Raw genomic sequence first — 24102 nt, forward strand, 5'->3', positions numbered from 1 at the left:
TTGAAGGTTTAATGTGGTACTTACAGATTTAATGTGGAATGCAGTGTACAAAGGATTTAATTACATAGTTGTTAGTTTGAAGACTTATGAGAATTATGCTCAATGGATATAATAACTTGTAATCTGTCATGTAACAAACTACAAAATTACAACACTACTCTGAATAAGTATTATAGAACTTCTGATAGAATTCCCCCGCTATATTTGTGAAAATTTTGACAAAATAACTCAGTCATTTACTCAATTCTTTGGGGTAAACTGCTTTGGAAATTCTCCTCCAATGCATTATGCAGCATACTTTATTCTCTGACGTTAAACCCAACAAAATAGAATACAGTTTTAACAAAAGATCACTGACCTGAAACGTGCCTGTTTTCCCTCAACAGAAAGCATTTCCAGCATTTGTTTTAAAACCCAAATATAGCATTTAAGGCAAAATTAAATCTTTAAAAATCCATGTAACCTTTTGAAAATGATACAAAAATCCATTTTATCCATTTAAGTGGGTGGAGAAGCATTACAAATTGCTTTTCCATTTATGAGTTGTATCAGCTTGGGCTGTAAGACAAAATGATTTGATTAATTTTGTTTACAACACTGAAAATTACTGCACTGAATCTATGCTGAACTGTGCAGACTTAAATATTGTCCATAATTCAGTAACAAAATATTGCTTCCCTAAATCATTTCTTGAAGATAATCACTGAAATTATCACTCGAACAAAGCAAAGAATGTACCATTTCTAAACTATTTATTGAAAACCTTCTCTGCTAGTGTTTGCTCCAGTGCCAAATCATTGATGCCTTGCAATGAAGACTTGTGAGGGAAGTTTTTTTTTAGTAACTTTGTCCAAGTGATATTCCCATGTAACAGGTTTATTAGGTGGTGCAGGTTCCATGTGACAGCTTTGCACACTCACTGGGAACACTCACCAAATGTCTCCTCCTCAAATTGACGGTGGTAAACTGTAGAGCTATCACTGTTGACTGAGCTCACGATCAGTCAATCTAGCACAGATCAGAGATCAAACATGGCATCATCTTAGCTTCTACTATAGGGCTCACTACTCAGCTATTTTCATCATCACAACAAATAATATAAAGCATGATCCCAAAGAAAGTAATCAAAGTCCTAAATGTGCAAGTTATTGTACTGTTTGGTCCCAACAGGGAAAAGAAATACTCTGACTTTTAAATAAATGCAGGGGAGTTATTTATGGTTCTGAAATTGCTGGAAAAACTCTGTAGTTCTGGCAATATTTGTGGAGAGAAAGCAGAGTTTACGTTTTGGATCCAGTGACCCTTCTTCAGAATGGGCCCAAAGCTTTAACTCTGATTCTCTTCAAAGATGTTGCCAGACCTGCTGCATTTCTGCAGCAATTCATAGAATCATCATAAAATCCTTATTATGTGGATGCAGGCCATTTAGCCCTTCGAGTTCACACTGACTCTCTGACGAGCAACCTACCCACACCCCCCCCCCACCCTATCCCTGTAATCCTGCATTTCTCATGGTCAATCCACCTAACCTGCACATTCTGGACTGTGGGAGGAAATCTGAACACCCGGAGGAAACCCACAGACATAAGGAGAATGTGCAAACTCCACACAGACAGTCGCCCAAGGGTGGAATCGAACCCGGGTCCCTAGTGTGTGAGGTAGCAGTACTAGCCATTGAGACACCACATTGCCCGGTGTTTTTGTTTTGGATTTCCAAAACAATTCTTTGTTGTTGTTTTGTTAAGCACTAACTCTGCTCTGTACCTATAGATGCTGCCAGACTTGTTGCGTTGCTCCAGCAATTTTTGTTTTGGATTTCCAGCATCTGCAGGTTTTTGTTCTATTGGAGTTATTTCTGGTATCCTGACCAACATTTACCTATCAAGCAACATCACAAAAGAACAGACTGACATTTGTAGGAGTCTGCTGAATGTAAATTAGCTGCCACTTTTCCTACATTACAGAAGTGATTGCACTTCAAAAAGTACTCCACTGCCTGTAAAGTACTCCGAAATACCCAGCCGTTGTGAAAAAAACAACATAAATGCATGTTTATCTTTTCTTTCCTTCCCTTGTGAAGACTCTCCTATTTCTCCTTGCAGCCTCAGAAGCAGTCACCCGTGAGGCTGCAGATCTCCCATCCCTGCATTCAGAGAGAGCCATAGAGAGCACAGCGAGCCATCTATTTAGAGAAGGCATCAAAGAAACGTGTCACTGCACTCCTGCTGCTTTGTCATGAATTCTTAGGACCCTCAAAGTCTAAATGCTGGGACTTAGCTCCTCCTGAGGAAATGTTGGCTCTATTTATTTTGCATGTTTTCACAGTATTCAAATTGTAATTTAAACTTTCCTTTTCATGGACAAGACAACCTGGAGTAACAAGAGCAGCCACTAGTGCTGGACATGCTCTAAATGTACAAGGGGAAGTCCTCGGATTTGTGGTGAACTATTATGACATCTATTACCTATAGTCGAGTGTGGTGCTGTAAAAGCACAGCAGGTCAGGCAGCATCCGAGGAGCAGGAGAATTGACGTTTTGGCATAAGCCCTTCATCAGGAATCCTATAGGCTGTCATAGGATTCTGCTTCATCTTTCAAGATACCATACCACTTTAGCTGCTTGCAAACCAAACCATGCAACACTCATTCAAAAGACTATAAGACATAGGAGCAGAAATTAGGCCATTCAGCCCATCAGTTCTACCCAGCCATTCAAGCATGGCTGATAGGTTTCTCAACCCCAATCTCCCACTTTCTCCCCGTAACCCTTGGTCCCTTTGACAATCAAGAACCTATCTATCTCAGTCTTAAATATACTCAATGGCCTGGCCTCCACAGCCTCCTGTAACAGTGAATTCCATAAATTCACTACTTTCTGGCTGAAGTTTCTCCTCATCTCCGTTCTAAACGGTCTTCCCTTTACTCTAATGCTGTGCCCTCGGATCAGAGTCCTTCGTAACCATTGGAAATATCTCCCCAATATCCAGCCTGTCCAGGCCACTCAGTATTCTGTAAGTTTCAACTGGACCCCCCCTCATCCTTCTAAACACCGAATGTAGACTCAGAGTCCTCAAACATTCCTCATACATTAAGCTGTTAATTCCTGGGACCATTTTCGTGAACCTCCTCGAACATGCTCCAGGGTCAGTACATCTTTCCTGAGATATGGGGCCCAAAACTGTGTACAATACTCCAAATGTGGTCTGACCAGAGCCTTATAGAGCCTCAGGAGTACATCTCTGTGTTTATATTCAAGTCCTCTCGAAATAAAGTACCATTGTTGCACTTGCCTTCCTGACTACTGACACAACCTGAAAGTTTACCTTGAGAGAATCCTGGACTAGAACTTCCAAGTCTTTTTGCACTTCAGACTTCTGAATTTTATCCCCAAAAGAAAGCCACAAGTGATCAGATGGAACTGGGACTGAAACATGAGGAGAAAGAAATTGGCTGGGAAGTAAATACACATCACACCAGCTCACAGATGCTATTATTAAAAGAAGGATGTGAATGTTTCCAACTGAAAACCACCGATGAACTGGGAGATCCACCCCCTACTGAAGTCCAGGGCTGCAGCAATCAAGTCAGGCGACCCTGACCTACACAGGAAATCCATACGACCTTCGCAGCGCCATCAGGGATGCAGAGAGGTAATAGCAAACTAAGCTTGAGATGCAGACTAACCCACATGGACACCCATCATGTGAGGCAAGGCTTACACAGCATAACAGGCTACAAAACGAAGTTGAACAGAACCGTGGGCAACAGCACATCCCTACCCAGTGAGCGCAACACATTCCACACTCACCTGGAACAGAAGGGCAGTGAAACGATGCCACTTGTCCCATCAGCCTAGAGTGCACCTTTACCCTCAGTCACCACCACAGATATTAGGCCGACCTTCTTAAGGGTGAACCCTCGGAAAGCGACAGGTCCAGAACACGCTCAGATCCTGCGTGGACCTGGTGTGAGTATTCATAGACATCTTCAACCTTTCCTTATTATAGCCTAGAGTCCCCGCTTGCTTTAAGAAGACCATTATCCCAGTGCCAAAGGAAGATCATGCAGAGTGCCTCAATGAATACTGCCTGGTGGCTCTGACATCCACAATTATGAAGTACTTCAAGAGGTTGGTCATGGCTCACATCAAATCCAGCCTCCCAGATTGCCTTGCTGGCTTGTAATTCACCTACTGTCGCAACAGGTTCACAACAAACACCATCTCCCTGGCCCTAGTCACCTCTGGAACATCTGGATGACAAGGATACCTATATCAAGCTCCTACTTATTGACTGTAGTTCTGCCTTCAACACCATAATTCTGAACTCTGGGACCTAGGTCTCTGCTCCCCCCTCTAAGTGAATTCTCAGCTTCCTGACCAACAGACCGCAATAAGGACAGGCGGCAACACTTCCTCCACTATAATCCTCAACACTGCTGCCCCACAAGACATTGCTGATGAAGGGCTCTTGGCCGAAACGTCGATTCTCCTGCTCCTCAGATGCTGCCCGATCTACTGTGCTTTTCCAGCACCATACTCTCAACTCTGCACACTCAGCTCTCTACTATACTCCTTACAACACACACACTTGACTGTCACCAAATTCTGCACCAATTCCATTTACAAGTTTGCTGATGACACCACCGTTGTAGGTCAGATCTTAAACAATGACGAGATGGAGTGTAGGAAGTAGATAGAGTGCTTAGCGGCATGGTGTAAAGACAATAATCTCTCCATTGACATCAGCAAAACAAAGGAGCTGGTCACTGACTTCAGGAAGTAGAGTCAGGGGCAGGCCCCTATCTGCATCAACAATGCTGAGGTGGAGATGGTTAACAGCACCAAGTTCCTAGAAATGACGATCACCAACAATCTGTCCTGATCTACCCATGCTGACATTATTGTCAAGAAAGCTCAACAGCACCTCTACTTCCTCAGGAGGCTAAGGAAATTCAGTATGTCTGTAAAGACTTACAAATCTTTGGAGGTGCACCACAGAAAGCATCCTATTTCAATGGATCATAGAACATTACAGCGGAGTACAGGACCTTCGGACTTCAATGTTGTGCCGACCTGTGGAACCAATCTATCCTACACTATTCCATTTTCATCCATATGCCTATCCAATGACTATTTAAATGTCTTTAAAGTTGGTGAGTCTACTACTGTTGTAGGCAGGCCTCTCCACGCCCCTACTACTCTGAGTAAAGAAACTGCCTCTGATATCTGTCCTATATTTATCACCCCTCAATTTAAAGCTATGTCCCCTCATGCTAGCCATTATCTGAGCAAAAAGGCTCACTGTCCACCCTATCAAACCCTCTAATTATCTTATGTCTCAATTAAGTCACCTTTTAACCTCCTTCTCTCTAACGTAAGCAGCCTCAGTTCCCTCAGCCTTTCCTTGTTAAGACCTTCCTTCCATATCAGACAACTTCCTAGTAAATCACCTCTAAACCATTTCCAAAGCTTCCACATCCTTCCTATAATGCAGTGACCAGAACTGCATGCAATACTCCACATGCAGCCGCACCAGAACTTTGTATAGCTGCAGCATGATTTAATGGCTCCGAAACTCAATCCCTCCACCAATAAAAGCTAACACACCATATGCCTTCTTAACAATCCTATCAACCTGGGTGGTAACTTTCAGGGATCTATGTACAAGGACAACGAGATCTCTCTGTTCATCTACATTACCAAGAATCTTACCATTAACCGCATTCCTGTTACTTCTTCCGAAGTGAATCACCTCACACTTTTCCACATTAAACTCCATTTGTCACCTCTCAGCTCAGCTCTATAGCTTATCTGTGTCCCTCTGTAACCTACAACATTCCTCAGCACGATCCACAACTCTACTGACCTTAAGTGTCATCCGCAAATTTACTAACCCAGCCTGGTATGCTCTCATCTAGATCATTTATAAAAATGACAAACAGCAGTGGATCCAAACAGATCCTTGCGGTAACTGAACTCCAGGCTGAACATTTCTCATCAACCACCACCCTCTGTCTTCTTTCAGCTAGCCAATTTATGATCCAAACCACTAAATCACCCTCAATCCTATGCCTCCGTATTGTATGCAATAGCCTACAATGGGGAACTGTATCAAATGCCTTACTGAAATCCATATACACTACATCAACAACATCTACTTCATCCACCTGTTTGGTCACCTTCTCGAAGAACTCAATAAAGTTAGTGAGGCATGACCTACCCTTCACAAAACTATATTGACTACTCCTAATCAACTTATTCCTTTCTAGATGATTATAAATCCCATCTCTTATAACCTTTTCCAACACTTTACCCACAACCAACGTAAGGCTCACTGGTCTATAATTACCAGGGTTGTCTCTGCTCCCCTTCTTGAACAAGGGAAGAACATATGCTATCCTCCATTTTTGTGGCAGTATTCCTCTGGACAATGACGACAAAGATCAAAGCCAAAGGGTCTGCAAACTCCTCCCTGGCTTCCCAGACAGTGTGGTTTGACAAGTGGTCTTCCCAAGACCGCAAGAAACGACAGAGTTGTGACTACAATCCAGTCCATCAAGCAAACCATCCTCCCATCCATTCACTTCACCTTTCCTTCCTGCTGAATCGGGAAAGCAACTAACAAAATCATACACCCCTCAGACCCTGGTTATACTCTTTTCCACTCTCTTTCATCAAACAGAAGATATAAAAGTTTGAATGCACATACTAACACATTCAAAAACAGTTTCTTTCCCGTGGTTATCAGGCTTATGAATTGAGCTCTTCAATGTTAATTTTGATCTCTCTCTGCATCTTCTCAGCATCTGTAACACTATATCCTGTACTCTATTCTGTTACCCTGCTGCACTTGTACAGTATGATCTGCCTGTAACGCACAAAACACTTTTCACTGTACCTTGATATACATGACAGTAATAAATCAAATCAAATGGATGTGCAGCTACTCTGAAGTAGCCTCTGGAAATGTGATACATATGGTAGGAAAGTACACCATTCAAATCAGTGATACCATGGTTTCTCTACATTACAGCACAGTATGGATGGAGCATATGAACATCCAGACTAACTGGGATGGGAACTTCACCACCACAGATGCAAAGAGATATGTGCTATCAGCTTTCTCTTCCAGGTCTCAAAACAGAAAGTACCTATGTAAGGATGATCGCAGGTCTAAGGGTTATATTGACACAGCAACTTCTCTCACTTCTGCTAAAGAAACTGATTAGATTTAATATTCAAAAATCACATATGATACAAAATAGAAGCTATATCCATACAATCTGGATTGTAATTATTATCATTTAGTCTGCAGATCTGGTTTTTGCTAAGGTGGTAATGAATGTCAGCAATTTGTACTGCTGCATGCAGAAGGGGAGGATGGAGACAGGACTATTGCATTATGGAGATGTAGTAATCAATGGAACAGTTTATTGCATTACAAACAGAACAAAGAAAAAAGAAAAGAGAACAAAGAAAATGTACAGCCCAGGAACAGGCCCTTCGGCCCTCCAAGCCTGAGCCAATCCAAATCCACTGTCTAAACCTATCGCCAATTTCCTAACTATCTGGAGCACTCTGCTCTTCACCTACTCATGCATCTGTCCAGACTCATCTTAAATGAATTTACCGTGCCTGCCTCTACCACCTCTGCTGGCAACGCGTTCCAGGCACCTACCACTCTCTGTGTAAAGTACTTGCTGTGTGTATCCCTCTTAAACTTTTCAGCTCTCACCTTGAAAGCGTGACCTCTCGTTATTGAATCCTTCACCGTGGGAAAAAGCTTATCGCCATCTACTCAGTCTATACCCTTCATGATTTTGTAAACCTCAATAAGGTCCCCCCTCAATCTTCTTTTTCTAATGAAAACAATCCTAACCTACTCAACCTCTCTTCATAGCTAGTGCCTTCCATACCAGGCAACATCCTCATAAACCTTCTCTGTACCCTCTCCACATCCAATGTGGTGACCAGAACTGTACACAGTAATCTAGATGCGGCTGAATTAGACTGCAAAGAAAAGCAGAATTTTCTGTGCCTTTTAGGCACAGGTTAGAAGATAGGATTATGGGATTTGGGCTGTTGTTTATATTTGGAGGCGGGAGGTGGGGGGGGGGGGGGGGTAGGTAGATAGCTGATCTTTTTCTGCTGCTGTGTCATTGTGTCAGCAGTAAGAAAACTGGCAAAATCATCATCCATCAGGAGGCTAATTGAGCCACTTCAAATGTACAATTGTCACTTCCTGCCAATTTAAGACTAAAATAAGGAGGAATTTCTTCTCTCAGAAGATTGGTATCTTTGGAACTCCTTACTATATAGAGCTGCGGGAACAGAGATTTCGTGTATACTTAAGACTAAGATAAATAGATTCGTGATCAGCAGGGGAATCCAGGATGATAGAGAAAATGCAACAAAGTAGATATTAGGAATGTCGAATCAGCTAAAAAGCGAAGGAATGGTGGAGCAGGCTCCTGTTCCTCTTTCTTGTGCTCTTTTGGAAACACCTATGGTTACATGGGTGGAATCTTTGAACCTTGAGGAAACCTGCCACAATGCACTACGTAGAGTCCTGCCATAACATTACGGGCAGCTGACAGCAAAGCTCGGCACATTAAAAAGAAATTTATTCAAATAATTGCCAAAGGATGTTAAATAATAGTTTGCATTAATTACACAACCTGGCAAAGTGATTAAAAACCAAGTTAAATCTCCGTTTGTTATGTGACAGACACTTGTGAAGTGATGTAATGAGCTGTTACATTGACAAAGAGGTTCCTGCTTTCATTGTTAGTTTGTTAAATAACTTTTGGATTTGCCAGGAACAAATAGCCTTTTCCTCCACTGAACATACATACAACTAAGCTACTACCTGTGGCCACTTAGTGAACCATTTACTCTTGTTTGTGCTATATTACAGCACGGAAGTGTATCAGTGTATATTATCAAGATGGCCAGCTCCTGTTCGGAGAGGAAACTGACAAAGAATAATACCATTTAACTTCTTACTGACAGAACTCTTGATCCCAGATGTGCCATGTCATTATTCATCTATTTTACTCCTAAGAGGATTTGAAATATCACTTAAATCCTGCTTTTATCCAACAGCTTTGTATGTCTTTTCAACCTTAAAAGGATTCAAGCATGCTCTAGCACCAGTTTCCTTGTGACTTTGATTATCAAGGGAAGGATCATAATCTTCCATTTAGTCAAACCTATCCGCATTCACACAGACTGATTCCCAGGATTAATGGTCATCAATATCCTTCTAGTGGATCAGTGATTTTGCCCAATAATCATTTAGTTTGGTAGTTACTGTCTTGAGTTCTAAAATGTAGATAGACCTCATAACTACTCAACCTGGGAACACTAGTGTAACGAGAACAAGTTTCCAGTATTTTAATCATCAATGTTGAGAACACTTACTTATTTTCCCTTCTTTTCCCAACTTTTTCAGGTGGTGGGTGAGATTAACTTCAGCTGCTTGATGTAAATGTGCTGGAGTATCCTATTGGACAAGAAATCGTCCATTAAATCTTGCATTCTACTAAGAAAACACAATTACGTTTATTTAAAAAATGGTTTGAAAATTATTCAAATTTGAAATGATTAGTCTGAGCAATTTAAATCCAATTCCATGTTGACAAAGGAAGAATTTAAAAATTGCATTGATATAGCATCTTTCACAACCTCAGGATGTCCTAATGTTCTTTACATTCAGTAAGTTCAGCACCTAGTAACTGTTGTAATACAGCAACAATAGTAGTCAACTTGATCCCAGATGCCCAACAAATAGCAATGCAGTAACCAGATAATACTTTTTACTATATTGGTTAAGGAATAAATACTGACCAGGACATTGGAGAGAACTTACTGCGTCCAAGTGCTATAGATTGAACTAAATCTGTTTTATCTAAAAAGGATGAGAGCGAATTGCCTGTGTTAGGTTAACAAGATTTAGTCTTCAGATGAGAGTATAATTGGCAAGGCCAATATTTATGTCCATTCTTAGTTGTCTTTGAAAAGGTACTACTGGTGGATTTTCTTCTTGAACTGCTGTAGTCTGTCTGGTGAAAGTGCCTCAAAAATTAAGTAGGCAGTTCCAGGATGTCAATCCAACAATAACGAAAGAGAGGTGATAGAAGTCTAAGTCAGGAAATTAATTAGCTTGGAGGTGGTGGGGTCTGCACATATTGTTTCCCATATCCTTCTAGGCTAGTTTGGAAAATATAGCCAAAGATGCCTTTGTGCGTTGTTCCAGGTTACCCTATGATCAGTACATACTGTAGCGATGCAACATTGCAAGTAGAGGGAATTAAGCAAGTGGCAAGTATTCCAAAATACTGATAAGTTCTGATCTGCAGGTGCTAGGTACACTTTCAGGAGTCAGGTTAAAATTCAGTGATTGAGTAAGTGAATCACTCATCACAGATTACACAGCTTCGGATCTGTTCCAGAATCGGGGCATTTATCCAGCTTGTCCAGTTCAGGTTCTGCTTAATGGGGACCTTCAGGAGGACTATGGTGGAGGTTTCAGCAACTGTACTGCATTTCAATATGGTAAAAATGGACTATGAGATTTGACATCCATCAGCTGATTTTAAAACCTGGAACTTTTCATTAACTAAAATGGTTTCAAAAAACATTAAAACACTGAATTAAGATGGTCTGTGATCACCTGACCCAAGTTGAACCAACTCTTGAAGCCAATAATAAACAAAAATCTGTCTGAGATGAAACTCATATCATTACACAATGTCACTGAAACTTGGATCCATTTCCCCTGTGAGTTACACTTTTCCAGGTAAGTTTCACATTGTGCAGGTGAAACCAGCCTGCAGATCATCCAGCTGGAGAAAAGAAAATGAAACCAGACATGGGAATGAGCTGTACTTCAGACAACTGCTTTTGGACAAAGCATAGAGGGATAAACATTGATTTGTAATAGCTGAACTTCATCAAGGTTGATGCTTGGTGAAGAGCAGGTCAGAGAAACATCCACTCACTGAAAACTCAAGGACACCTACAAACTTCGTTTGCTGAGAATATAAGTCGCTGATTAAGCAACTGTGGTCTCAGGTTAAAACCTAACTCCTCAAGGACACTAAGGACTTTTAAATTGCTTATTATTTTATATTCCTGACTGCAATAGGTACTTATTTTTAAAAAACGCTTTATGCCGAAAATCATAGAGTCTCGCAGCATAGAAGAAGACCCTTCAGTCCAACTTGTCCATGACAACCAAATTTCCCAAGCTAAACTCACCCCACTTGCCTGTGTTTTGCCCATATCCCTCCAAATCTTACCTATTCATTTATCTGTCCAAATATCTTTTAGATGTTGTAACTGTACCTACCACTTCCACTGGCAGGTCACTCCACATACGAACCACCCTTTGTGTGGGCAAGTTGTCCCTCAGGTCCCTTTTAAGTCTTTTTCCCTTCCCCCCAACTTAAAAATACACCCCCTTGTTTTGAACTCTCTCACCCTAGGGAAACGACTTCTGCTATTCATCTTATCTTTGCCCCTCACGATCTTATAAACCTTTAATGTCACCTCTCAACCTCCTATGCTCCAATGAAAAAAGGTCCCAGCCTGTCCAGCCTCTCCATATAACTCAAGCCCTCTATCCCCGGCAACATCCTGGTACTTCTGAACACATCTTCTGAATCCTCGTCAATTTAATATCCTTCCAATTTAATATCAGTAAACAGCACTTTTTCTGACAGTAGGTGGCAGGGAACGTCATTGATGAGGCAGTTAAAGGCAGTTGGACACATTATGTCCTGTGAATGAGATGACTGGCATTCAACAACAATCACTTTTTTTTGTGCTGGGATTAGTTTTTCTCTAATCCCCAATGATTTAACCTTTACTAGTGTTACACTCAACTGAATGTTAACCTTGACATCACGGTTGACTATTCTTATTTCACCTCAACTTCTGGTATTCAGCTTCTGACCTTGCTTCGATCAAGATTGTAATGATGTCTACAAATGGACAGTGCAGTGGAACCCTAACTTATCAAGACACTGATAAGTATCATTTGATATCAGTTATCAACTCAATCCATTTAGTCATAGAACAGTGCAGGTCAGGATACTACTTGATCTATTGTGACTGTCAATCAGTAAGTCACACTTCCTGCTTTTTCATTGGAACTGCACATTTTTCCTGTCTCCAGGTGCTTAACTGATTCCCGTTTGAAAGTCAATAATGAATATGAATTAAGAACACTATCCTGAATTTTGATCATAAATAAACCAAAATAAAGTTTACCTTATAAACACTTTTAACAAGTTCCATTGGGGTGAAATATTGCTCTGGATGCTCCTGAAAAATCTTTAAAATCTGTTGTTCCCTCAAGTTTCTGTGAGCTATGTACTCTCGAATTTTTTCAGATGCATCTTGCACAACTGGGCCATGTCCTGAAATTCAAAACAAAAACAGAACAAAAGAAGAGGGATTTTGTATGGCTGCATTTTGATTAGGCATCCAGCAAACAGAAAGACATTTATGAAACCAAGAATACTGGCGACTTGGATGACTAGCTCTCTGTAACACATTAAATGGTTGAGTTTATTGTTCCATCTGGCTGGATACCTTATGGTTGTTTCTGTTCAATACAGATCTGAACAACATATAGAAGCTGAGGTGAAAGCAGGTGAAAGAAATAACAGTTTGATTCTAGGTATTCAAATGCACTTATGGCATTGGGGAAGACATGTGCGTGAAATTTGCATTTTTTTGGTTTCTAATTTGCTCTCATTTCATGTTTTCTTTGTATCAGATTTTTGTTCAAGGCTCCAAGTTCATATTTTAAGAAAATGTTCAACAACTGTACATAGAGAAATATCGAATGATTACTTGGATCCATGACTATTGATTATACACATTTTGTTTACTTTGAATGAAATGCTTCAGCTGTAAATTTATGTATTTGCATTATTTTATTTTTCTCAGCTGATTCTGCATAATTCTAATGTGTCAGAGTTATGCAGGAATAAGAGGGAGGGAATTTTGACCCAGTGACACTGAAGGAATGGTGATAGCTTTCCAAGTCAGGATTGTGAGCGGCTTGGAGAGAAAGATGCAGAAGGTGTTCCCATGTATCTGCTGCCCTATGTCCTTCTAGATGCAAGTGGTTTTCAAAGATGCTGTTTAATGATGTTTGGTGATTTTCTGCAGTGCACCTTGTAGACAGTATACCCTGCTGCTATTGAACATTAGTGGTGGAGGGAGTAGATTTCAAGATTGTAATTAAGGGGGAAAAAAATCAACATTGCCTGCAGCTTCAAAACTTAGCAGCATACTAACCCAACCTGTCCCAGACTAATGAACAACCTAAGGGCTAGTTGGGTAGACATCACCAATAAATGAACACTTTGCAAAATGCTGTTCCTTCTCCAATAACCTGAACATCTGCTCAAGTAGTTTCCACCTCCCCACAAAGCTGTATATGCATATAAAAAGCAGCTTCTGGAACTACACCAACATTACCAAGCAGTTTTTACAAGAACTGCAAGTCTGTTTCTCTGTTCTCCCATTTTTATTTATCTCCACGCGTGTGCTGCCCTTTGCTACTCCAGTTGGGAAGGTTTAAATTAAAATGGCAGGAGGATGCGAATGTGTCCAGGGAAACAAGACGGAGGGAAACAAGACGGAGGGAAACAAGACGGAGGGAAACAAGACGGAGGGAAACAAGACGGAGGGAAACAAGACGGAGGGAAACAAGACGGAGGGAAACAAGACGGAGGGAAACAAGACGGAGGGAAACAAGACGGAGGGAAACAAGACGGAGGGAAACAAGACGGAGGGAAACAAGGGCAAAAACAAGACAGATTAGGAAATTGGAAAAAATGGTAGTCAGAGATACAAGGGCAGGAATCAAACAGGACCACATTGCACAATAATGCAAACAACTCCAAGAATGTTAAAAAGCCTTAAGGTCCAGTGTCTTAATGCACAGGGCATTAGCAATAAAGTGGATGAATTAGTTGTGCAAACAATTATAAATGGATATGATATAGTAGTTGGGATTACAGAATCATGGCTGTAGGGTGACAAAGGACAGGAACTGAATATCTGGGCTGGTTAGTTTTTAGGAAGGACAGCCAAAAAGGAAAAAGAGGTGGGGTAGCATTGCTGGTGAAAGAGTAATTATTACAACAGTGAGGAAGGATATTAGTTCTGGTGAAGTGAAATATGTATGGGTGGAACATCAAGGGACAGAAAACGACAATGAGGGTTATAAACAGAGTCTGTAGTGGTTATGCTGAGAAAGGCATCAGGCTGGAAATTAGAAATGCAAACAATAAAGATACAGCTGTAAGTGTGAGCAACTTTAATCTGTACATAGATTGGGCAAATCAATACCAGAAAGAAGGAATTCCTGGAGTGTAAAAGTTTTCTATATCAATACATTGAGGAACCAACTAGAGAACAGACTATCCCAGACGGTGTAATAATAAAGGATTAATCAGCAATCTAGCTGTGTAAGGCCCCTTGGAGAAACAGCAACCATAATATGAAAGGATTCATCATTAAGATGGAGAGTGCCATACTTGATTATGAGACTAGGGTCCTGAATCGAAATAAAGGAACCTGGGTAGGAATTGGGTGACAGTTAGCTATAGCAAATTGGAGAACATTCATTAAAGGAATGGTGGTGGATGGGCAATGGTAATTTTTTGAACAGTGTTTGGAGGAACTGCAACAATTGTTCAGTCTCATCTGGGTCAAAACTAAAATGGGAGAGGTGGCCTGACCATGGTTACCAAGAGAAATTAGAGATAGTATCAGATCCAAGGAATGGCCATTTAACCTGGACAAAAAAAGCAGCAGACTTGAAGACTGGGAAGAGTTTAGATTTCAAAGGGGGGAGGAAGGATTAATTAAGAGGGGGAATAATTTAAAGGAAAGATACAAACTGAAGAGAAAAAGGCCAGTGAAAACAACTTTAGATTCCTTACAATCAGAAACAGAGAAAGTAATAAAGAGGAGCAGAGAAATGGCAGGCTAATTAAATATATACTTTGGTACTGTGTTCACAAAGTAGGACATGAATAACCTCCCAAAAATGTTGCGGAACACAGGGGTCTAATGAGATGGAAGAACTGAAGGAAATCAGTATTAACTTAAAAATCACGCAACATCAGGTTATAGTCCAACAGGTTTAATTGGAAGCACTAGCTTTCAGAGTGCTGTTCCTTCATCAGGTGGTTGTGGAGTATAAGATTGTAAGTCACAGAACTTGCTATAAATTCTGTGTCTTACAGTCTTATACTCCATAACTACCTGATGTAGGAGCAGCGCTCAGAAAGCTAGTGTTTCCAATTAAACCTCTCGGACTATAGCCTGGTGTTGAGAGATTTTTTAACTTTGTACACCCCAGTCCAACACGGGCATCTTGAAATCAGTATTAGGTGTGAAACAGCATTGGAGAATTTGATGGGAATAAATGCTGATAAATCCCCAGGTCTTGATAATCTACATCAAGAAAGCTTAAGGAAGTTGCCCCAGAATTAGTGGCTGCCTTGGTCACCATCTTTCAAGATTCTATAGAGTCTGGAACGGTTCCAATGAATTAGAGGGTAGCTAATATGATCCCACTATTTAAAAAAGGGGGTCGAGAAAAACAAGTGAATTATAGACCAGTTAACCTTATAACAATAATGGGAATAATGCTGGAGTCCATTGTAAAAGATTTATTGGCAGAACAATCAAAGTATGATGACAGGATTGGTCAGAGCTGAAAATTGTGTTGCTGGAAAAGCGCAGCAGGTCAGGCAGCATCAAAGGAACAGGAGAATCAATGTTTCAGGCTTATGCCCGAAACGTCGATTCTCCTGCTCCTTTGATGCTGCCTGACCTGCTGCACTTTTCCAGCAACACATTTTTCAGCTCTGATCTCCAGCATCGGCAGTCCTCACTTTCTCCCAGGATTGGACAGAGTCAGCATAGGTTTATGAAAAGGAAATGATGCTTGATAAATCTACTGGAATTTTTCAAGGTAATAACGAGTAGAATTGACAAGGCTGGACCATTAGATGTGATTTATTTGGACACACAGTCGGCTTTCTCTGAGATTCCATCTAAGAAATTAGTAGTTAAAATTAAAGTGCATGGGATTAGGGGTAGTGTACTGACATGGATAGAGAACTGGTTGGCAGACTGGAAACAAATAGCAGGAGAAAGTGAGTCCTTTTCAGAGTGGTAGACAGTGAATAGTGGGGTACAACAGGGATCGCGCTTGGAGCCCAGCTATTTATACGATACGTTAATAATTTTGGTGAGGTAAATAAATGTAATATCTTCAAGTTTTCAAATGACACAAAGCGAGGTGGGAGGATGAATAATGAGAGGATGCAGAAATGCTTCAGTGTCATTTCAACAAGTTGAGTCAGTGGGCAAATACCTGGCAGATGAAGTACAACACGGATAACAAAAAAGGAAGGCAGAATATTATTTGAACAGTGATAGATTGGGGAAAAATACATTTGAAAAACAAGACTTAGGTCAATGGGAGCAACCATGCAGGTGTAGCAGGCAGTGAAGAAGGCAAATGGTATGTTGGCCTTTATAGCGAGAGGATTTGGAGACAGGAGCAGGGATGTCTTGCTACAATTATACAGGGTGACAGGACACATTGGGTATTGTGTTCAGAAATGGTCCCCTTTGAGAAGAAGCATGTTCTGGCTATGGAAGGAGTACAACAAAGGCTAACCCGTCTGATTCCTGGGATGGCAGGATTGACGTATGAAGATGGACTGGATTGGTTAAGACTATATTTACTGAAGCTTAAAGGATGAGGGAGAATCTCAGAAACCTATAAAATTATAACAGGACCATACAGGGTAAATGCAGGAAGGATATTCCAATGATCAAGGAGTCCAGAAGCAGGATTCGCAGTCTAAGGATACAGGATAAACAATTTAAAACTGAGATGAAAAGAAATTCCTTCACCCAGAGAGTTATGAGCCTGAAGAATTCTCTGCTGACAGAAAGTGGTTGAGGCCAACACACACTAAATGTTTCTTTAGAAGGAGATGGTTATAGTTCTTGGGGCTGGAGTAAGTGGGAACAGGATGCCCAGTTGAATGATTAGCCTTGATCACATTAAACAGTGCAGCAAGCTCCTGGGGCCAAATGGTCTATGCCTGCTCCTATTTTCTACATTTCCTCCCCTGCCTCCTTTCTGGCCTTCTCTCTTTACTACCCTTCTCTCAATTATTCCCAACCCCCCTCAAGTCCCTGATTACTTCATCTTCCCACTCTCAGGGGTCATTGTGCTCAGTGTCGTTTATTACTTCCTCCGAATAGTGTTCAACATAAAACAGTCTGGATTTGTGACGCAGGTGGTTGTTGGAGGAGTGTTGATCAGCAGAAGATTTCTTTAGCTTTGTGTGATAACTTTCACAGCTTGAACATCTGGTGTCAAAAATATTACTGAGGAGAAATGTAGAATCCACAGGGTGACAGTACCAGTTATTAATATCTGAGAAGATAATTTGTAGATTAAATAAAGCACAAGGTTGAAAACACTTCAGTTACTAGACAATTACCAAGCAATTATCAGGAGTCAGCTATAATTGTAATATTTTACACAAGTGTTTTTTTAATGATCCAGAGGGAACTGGCTGTTGGATGGTAGAGTTAGAGAAAAAGAACTGCAGATGCTGGAATCCAAGGCACACAAGCAGGAGGTTGGAAGATCACAGCAAGCCAGGCAGCATCCAGAAGTGGAGAAGTCAATGTTTCAAGTGGACTTCTCCACTTCCTAAAGCTGCCTGGCCTGCTGTGTTCTTCCAGGCTCCTGCTTGTCTGCCTTGGATGGGAAACTGGCAACTTTTCCATTCTTGGGCAATGAGAAAATTGGAAAAATGAAGGTAAAACCCAGGAAGTTACGAAGAAAAAGAAATAAATTGCTTAAGTAATTGATCAACATGCTACTTATAAGTTGTCATTACATTGTTCAATATACGTCTCTGAAAACCATGTTATCTGTTGATTAAAATGGTCGCATAACCCCTAATTAAATACCATAACCAAAAGGCTACTGAGATTACAGCATCCATCTGGATGAAAACATTAACATACGTAATAGATTAGAGAACACTTCAGGCTAATAACTATTTCATTTATTCTTTCCACTTTGTTTTCAATTTTCTCCTGGCATATTATTCCTGATTGGCCCATTCCCCATGAGTTGGGAACACAAGTATATACATTCTATTGAACAATGAAAACACAACAGTTAAGACCATGCCATGTCTTGCCTGACTGATAGAAAACGCCCCAATTAGGTGGAATCAAATACAGGGTGAGAGCCAGAATCTTTACTGATTTCTCCTGTCTTGCAAATCAATGAGCCCTGAAACTAATTTCAGCATCACAACTGCTACATTGAATTAGATCCCTTCAATTAGAAAGAACAGGGATGTGTATTTTCAGTGCTACACCAAATAATGCAAACATATAAACATAAAAATTAGGAGCAGAAAATTGCCAGAAGGACCCTCTGACATACTCTGCCATTCAACAAGATCATGGCTGATCCGATTACTCCACATTCCCACGTCCCTAGAGAATCTTTCATCACTTATCAAAAATCTATGTCTTTCAAATATTCAAGTCTGCTTCCATCGCCTCTTCAGGAAAAGTTCCAAAGATTCATGATCTACTGTGACAAAATAATTCTGCTCATCCCTGTCTTAAATGAGATTATTATTAAACAGTGATCCCCAGTTTTAGAATCTCTGGCAAAACGAAACTCATGTACCCTGGTCAAAAGCTCTCAGGATCTTATATATTTCAATCAAATTGCCTCTTATTCTTCTAAATCACAGCAGATATGAGTCTACTCTGTAATTAACCAACCCACCCAATCTAGGTATCAATCTGATAAACCTTCTCTGAACTGCTTCCAGTGCACTTACAATCTTCCTTATATAAGGGGACTAACAATGTAGACAGCACTCTAGAAATCATCTCACCCATTCTATGCATAATTAAAACATAGCCTCCTTAGTTTTTTTGCCAATTCCTCTTCCAATAAGCAAAAACACAATAACCATGAGCTTTCCTAATCCTTGTGTACCTGCACACTAACTTTTGGATACCAAATTCTAAGATGGTGGTGGAGTAGGTAGCATCCAGGTTCATGTGTCTGGGCCTATTTTTTTTTGTGCGCTTTTACCCACTTCCTGTTCTTTTTTTCTCAAACATAACAGAGAAAGACAGCTCTTTGAAGTGACGGCAGATTCGATGAGCTCTGGAGTGGCAGTGGCATCTTCATAGGTAGCGTCGGTCAGTTGGTCTTTGAAGCCTGAAGTGGGACTCTCGCTTCCATGTGGAGTGGGCCTCTGGTAGCAGCATGGTGTGGTTGGGAAACCCAAAGCAGGACTCCTGTTTCCGTGTGGTGTGGTCTGGGGAGCTGGGAGTGGGAATCTTATTTCCTCGTGATGTGGTCTGGGTAGCCCGGAGAGGGAATCTTGTTTCCTCGTGATGTGGTCTGGGTAGCCCGGAGTGGGAATCTTGTTTCCGCGTGGTGTGGTCTGGGTAGCCAGGAGTGGGAATCTTGTTACGACGTGATGTGGTCTGGGTAGCTGGGAGTGGGAATCTTGTTTCCTCGTGATGTGGTCTGGGTAGCCAGGAGTGGGAATCTTGTTACGACGTGATGTGGTCTGGGTAGCTGGGAGTGGGAATCTTGTTTCCTCGTGATGTGGTCTGGGTAGCCAGGAGTGGGAATCTTGTTACCGCGTGGTGTGGTCTGGGTAGCCCGGAGTGGGAATCTTGTTTCCTCGTGGTGTGGTCTGGGTAGCCAGGAGTGGGAATCTTGTTTCCTCGTGGTGTGGTCTGGGGAGCCCGGAGTGGGAATCTTGTTTCCGTGTGGTGTGGTCTGGGGAGCACGGAGTGGGAATCTTGTTTCCGTGTGGTGTGGTCTGGGGAGCACGGAGTGGGAATCTTGTTTCCGTGTGGTGTGGTCTGGGGAGCCCGGAGTGGGAATCTTGTTACCGTGTGGTGTGGTCTGGGGAGCCCGGAGTGGGAATCTTGTTTCCTCGTGATGTGGTCTGGGGAGCCCGGAGTGGGAATCTTGTTACCGCGTGATGTGGTCTGGGGAGCCCGGAGTGGGAATCTTGTTTCCTTGTGGTGTGGTCTGGGGAGCTGGGAGTGGGAATCTTGTTACCGCGTGATGTGGTCTGGGGAGCCCGGAGCAGACTCTGTCAGCGATATGGCATGGGCTGGGAAGCCGATAGTGGGAGTCTGGTGGCAGCATGGTTTGAACTGGCAAGCCCAGAGCAGCACTGCAGTAGCAGAGAAGAAAATTTTGGACTCTTTCTTTTTGTTACCTTTTTCAGAGTTCTATTTTAAGTTATTGCAAATGGTGCCTATGTGCAGTGATGCCACACATGTTTCACTGTATTTTAAGTTGAATGCACATGACTATAAAGGATTCAATCAACCTAGGGCCCTCTGCATTACAGAGCTTTCCAATCATTGGTGATACATGTATGAACCTTTCAGCAGTGCAGCTAGATTCATATAGGGAAAACTTTACAGAGGAATTATAAACAATCAGTTAGTGAGCAGTGTATCACAGTGGAAGTAAAACAATGAACAATAAACATAAGAATTTTAGAATCACCTACTTACCTGGATATATTAAGTCAGCATTTATATTCAACAACTTTTCCAAAGATAGCATATAAGTGTACAAGTCTTCAAATACTGCTGTGCCTTCTCCCAGAATACAGTCTCCAGAAAATATGGCATTTTCCTCTTGCAGCAATAATGCCATGTGATCAGTGGTATGTCCTGGTGTGTAAATGACTCTGGGAGTAAAAGCAAGAATGCTATTCTGTTTTTCATATTAAAGAGAACTTTATATGCACTACTAACAGAACACTGGTTCATAACAGATAATTCATGGATGAATAGTTACAAACAGCAACAGATTTGAAAAGACACAACCTCCATTTACAACCATAAAGACGTATATTTATGTTGTATCTTTCAACATAATTAAACATCCCAAGACAATTTACCTGAGCATTATGAAATAAAATATGACAAAAAGGAGATATTGTTCAGATGACCAAAAGCCTAGTTAAAAAGGTTGTTGAATCAATCAGTTGTATGAATCGCTACAAAGTCTCAACTAAGAAATGAAACTGGACAGACCACGTGGCATTGACCTCAGCACAGGAAAAAACAACAGCAGAAATAGTCCTGCAAAGTCCTCCTTATAAATGTCTGGGGGCTAAGTGCCAAAATTGGGACAGCTGTCTCACACAAGACTCAAGCAACAGTTTGACACAGTCAGACCCACAGAACCATATTTTGCAGACAATGCCCCAGACACTAGCAACACCACCCCTGGATTTGTCCTGTCCCATGGCACGACAGACCCAGCCAATGTGGTGGCACAGTGGGGCACAGCTGGGAGACAGTTGCCTTGGGAGTCTTCAATATCGACTCCGGACATCAAGTCCCGTAGCTTCGGGTTAAACATGGGCAAAGAATCCTCCTGCTAATTACTACGTACTATCCTCCCTCAGCTGACGAATCGGTACTCCTCCATGTTGAACACTGGATGCAGTAGTGAGGGTGGCAAGGGTGCAAAATGTACTCTGGGTGTGGGATTTCAATGCCCACCACCAAGCGTGGCTTGACAGCAGTACTCCTGATTGAGCTGGTTGGATCCTGCTAGACTGGGTCTGCAATAGCTGGTGAGGGAGCCAAGAGGGAAAAAGATCCAAACCCCATCCTCACCAATCTGCCAGCTGCAGATACACCTGTCACAGTATCGGTAAGAGTGACCACCGCACAGTCCTTGTGGAGACCAAGTCTTGCTTTCACCCTGAGAATACTCTCCATGTTGTGTGGCAGTATCACTGGGCTAACTGGACAGATTTTGAATAGATCTGCAACTCAACACTGGGCACTCATGTGGTACTGTGGGCCAACAGCAGCAGAACTGTATCCCAGCACAATCTGTAACTTCATGGCCATGCAAAACCCCGACACAACCATTACCATCAAGCCAACGGATCAACCCTGGTCAAATGGAGAGTGCAGAAGGAGCAGAACCAGGCATACCTAAAAATAAGTTGTCAATCGGATGAAGCTACCAAACAGAATTCCTTACATGGAGAAAGTGAGGACTGCAGATGCTGGAGATCAGAGCTGAAAATGTGTTACTGGAAAAGCACAGCAGGTCAGGCAGCATCCAAGCAGCAGGAGAAACGATGTTTCGGACATGAGCCCTTCTTCAGGAATGAGGAAAGTGTGTCCAGCAGGCTAAGATAAAAGATAGGGAGGAGGGACTTGGGGGAGGGGCATTGGAAATGCGATAGGTAGAAGGAGGTCAAGTTGAGGGTAATAGGCTGGAGGCGGAGAAGTCAGGAAGAAGATTACAGGTTGGGAAGGCGGTGCTGAGTTCGAGAGATTTGACTGAGACAAGGTGGGGGGAGGGGAAATGAGGAAACTGGAGAAGTCTGAGTTCATCCCTTGTGATTGGAGGGTTCCTAGGCGGAAGATGAGGCGTTCTTCCTCCAACCGTCCTGTTGCTATGGTCTGGCGATGGAGGAGGCCAAGGGCCTGTATGTCCTTGGTGGAGTGGGAGGGGGAGTTGAAGTGTTGAGCCACGGGTTGGTTGGTCCAGGTGTCCCAGAGGTGTTCTCTGAAACGTTCCACAAGTAGGCGGCCTGTCTCCCCAATATAGAGGAGGCCACATCAGGTGCAGCGGATGCAGTAAATGATGTGTGTGGAGGTGCAGGCGAATTTGTGGCGGATATGGAAGGATCCCTTGGGGCCTTGGAGGGAAGTAAGGGGGGAGGTGTGGGCGCAAGTTTTGCATTTCTTGCAGTTGCAGGGGAAGGTGCCGGGAGTGGAGGTTGGGTTGGTGGGGGCTGTGGACCTGACGAGGGAGTTACGGAGGGAGTGGTCTTTTCGGAACGCTAATAGGGGAGGGGAGGGAAATATATCCCTGGTGGTGGGGTCCGTTTGGAGGTGGCGGAAATGACAGCGCATGATCCGCTGTACATGGAGGTTGGTGGGGTGGTAGGTGAGGACCAGTGGGGTTCTGTCCTGGTGGCGGTTGGAGGGGCGGGGCTCAAGGGCGGAGGAGCGAGAAGTGGAGGAGATGCGGTCTTTGAAGGAGGCGGCCATCTGGGTTGTACGGTATTGGAACTAGTCCTCCTGGGAGCAGATGCGGCGGAGACAAAGGAATTGGGAATATGGGATGGCATTTTTACAGGGGGCAGGGTGGGAGGAGTGTAGTCTAGGTAGCTGTGGGAGTCGGTCGGTTTATAGTAAATGTCTGTGTTGATTCGGCCGCCCGAGATAGAAATGGAAAGGTCTAAGAAGGGGAGGGAGGAGTCTGAGACGGTCCAGGTAAATTGGAGGTCGGGATGGAAGGTGTTGGTAAAGTGGATGAACTGTTCAACCTCCTCGTGGGAGCACGAGGCAGCGCTGATACAGTCATCGATGTAGCGGAGGAAAAGGTGGGGGGTGGTGCCAGTGTAGCTGCGGAAGATGGACTGTTCCATGTATCCTACGAAGAGGCAGGCATAGCTGGGGCCCATGCGGGTGCCCATGGCTACTCCTTTGGTTTGGAGGAAGTGGGAGGATTAGAAAGAGAAGTTGTTCAGGGTGAGGACCAGTTCAGTCAGTCGAAGGAGGGTGTCAGTGGAAGGGTACTGGTTGGTACGGCGGGAAAGGAAGAAGCAGAGGGCTTTGAGTCCTTCGTGATGGGGGATGGAGGTGTACTGGATGTCCATGGTGAAGATAAGGCGTTGGGGACCGGGGAAGCGAAAATCATGGAGGAGGTGGTGGGCCTGGGTGGTATCCCGAATGTAGGTGGGGATTTCTTGGACTAAGGGGGACAGGACCGTGTCGAGGTATGCCGAGATGAGTTCGGTTGGGCAGGAGCAGGCTGAGACGATGGGTCGTCCGGGGCAGTCAGGTTTGTGGATTTTGGGCAGGAGGTAGAAACGGGCGGTGCGGGGTTGTGGGACTATGAGGTTGGAGGCGGTGGATGGGAGATTCCCTGAGGTGATGAGGTTATGGATGGTCTGGGAGATGATGGTTTGGTGGTGGGA

General features: G+C 42.7%; 1 protein-coding gene across 3 annotated transcripts in view; it reads right to left on the reverse strand.

Moving 5' to 3' along the window:
- Positions 1-244: 244 nt before the first annotated feature.
- Positions 245-24102, reverse strand: part of lactb2 (lactamase, beta 2) — a 40262-nt gene continuing 16404 nt past the window's right edge. For all 3 annotated transcript variants that reach the window (XM_043689203.2, XM_087985960.1, XM_087985961.1), the window contains 4 exons: positions 20654-20832; positions 12278-12426; positions 9425-9506; positions 245-558 (listed from right to left, as the gene is read on the reverse strand). In XM_043689203.2, coding sequence (XP_043545138.2) covers positions 518-558; positions 9425-9506; positions 12278-12426; positions 20654-20832 — 451 coding nt within the window. In that variant the 3' untranslated portion in view covers positions 245-517. The remainder of the gene's footprint in view (positions 559-9424; positions 9507-12277; positions 12427-20653; positions 20833-24102) is intronic.

Source organism: Chiloscyllium plagiosum, unplaced genomic scaffold, assembly GCF_037043375.1.
Source record: "Chiloscyllium plagiosum isolate Xiang-an unplaced genomic scaffold, Cpla_swu_hap1 HiC_scaffold_4, whole genome shotgun sequence".
Taxonomy (NCBI): domain Eukaryota; kingdom Metazoa; phylum Chordata; class Chondrichthyes; order Orectolobiformes; family Hemiscylliidae; genus Chiloscyllium; species Chiloscyllium plagiosum.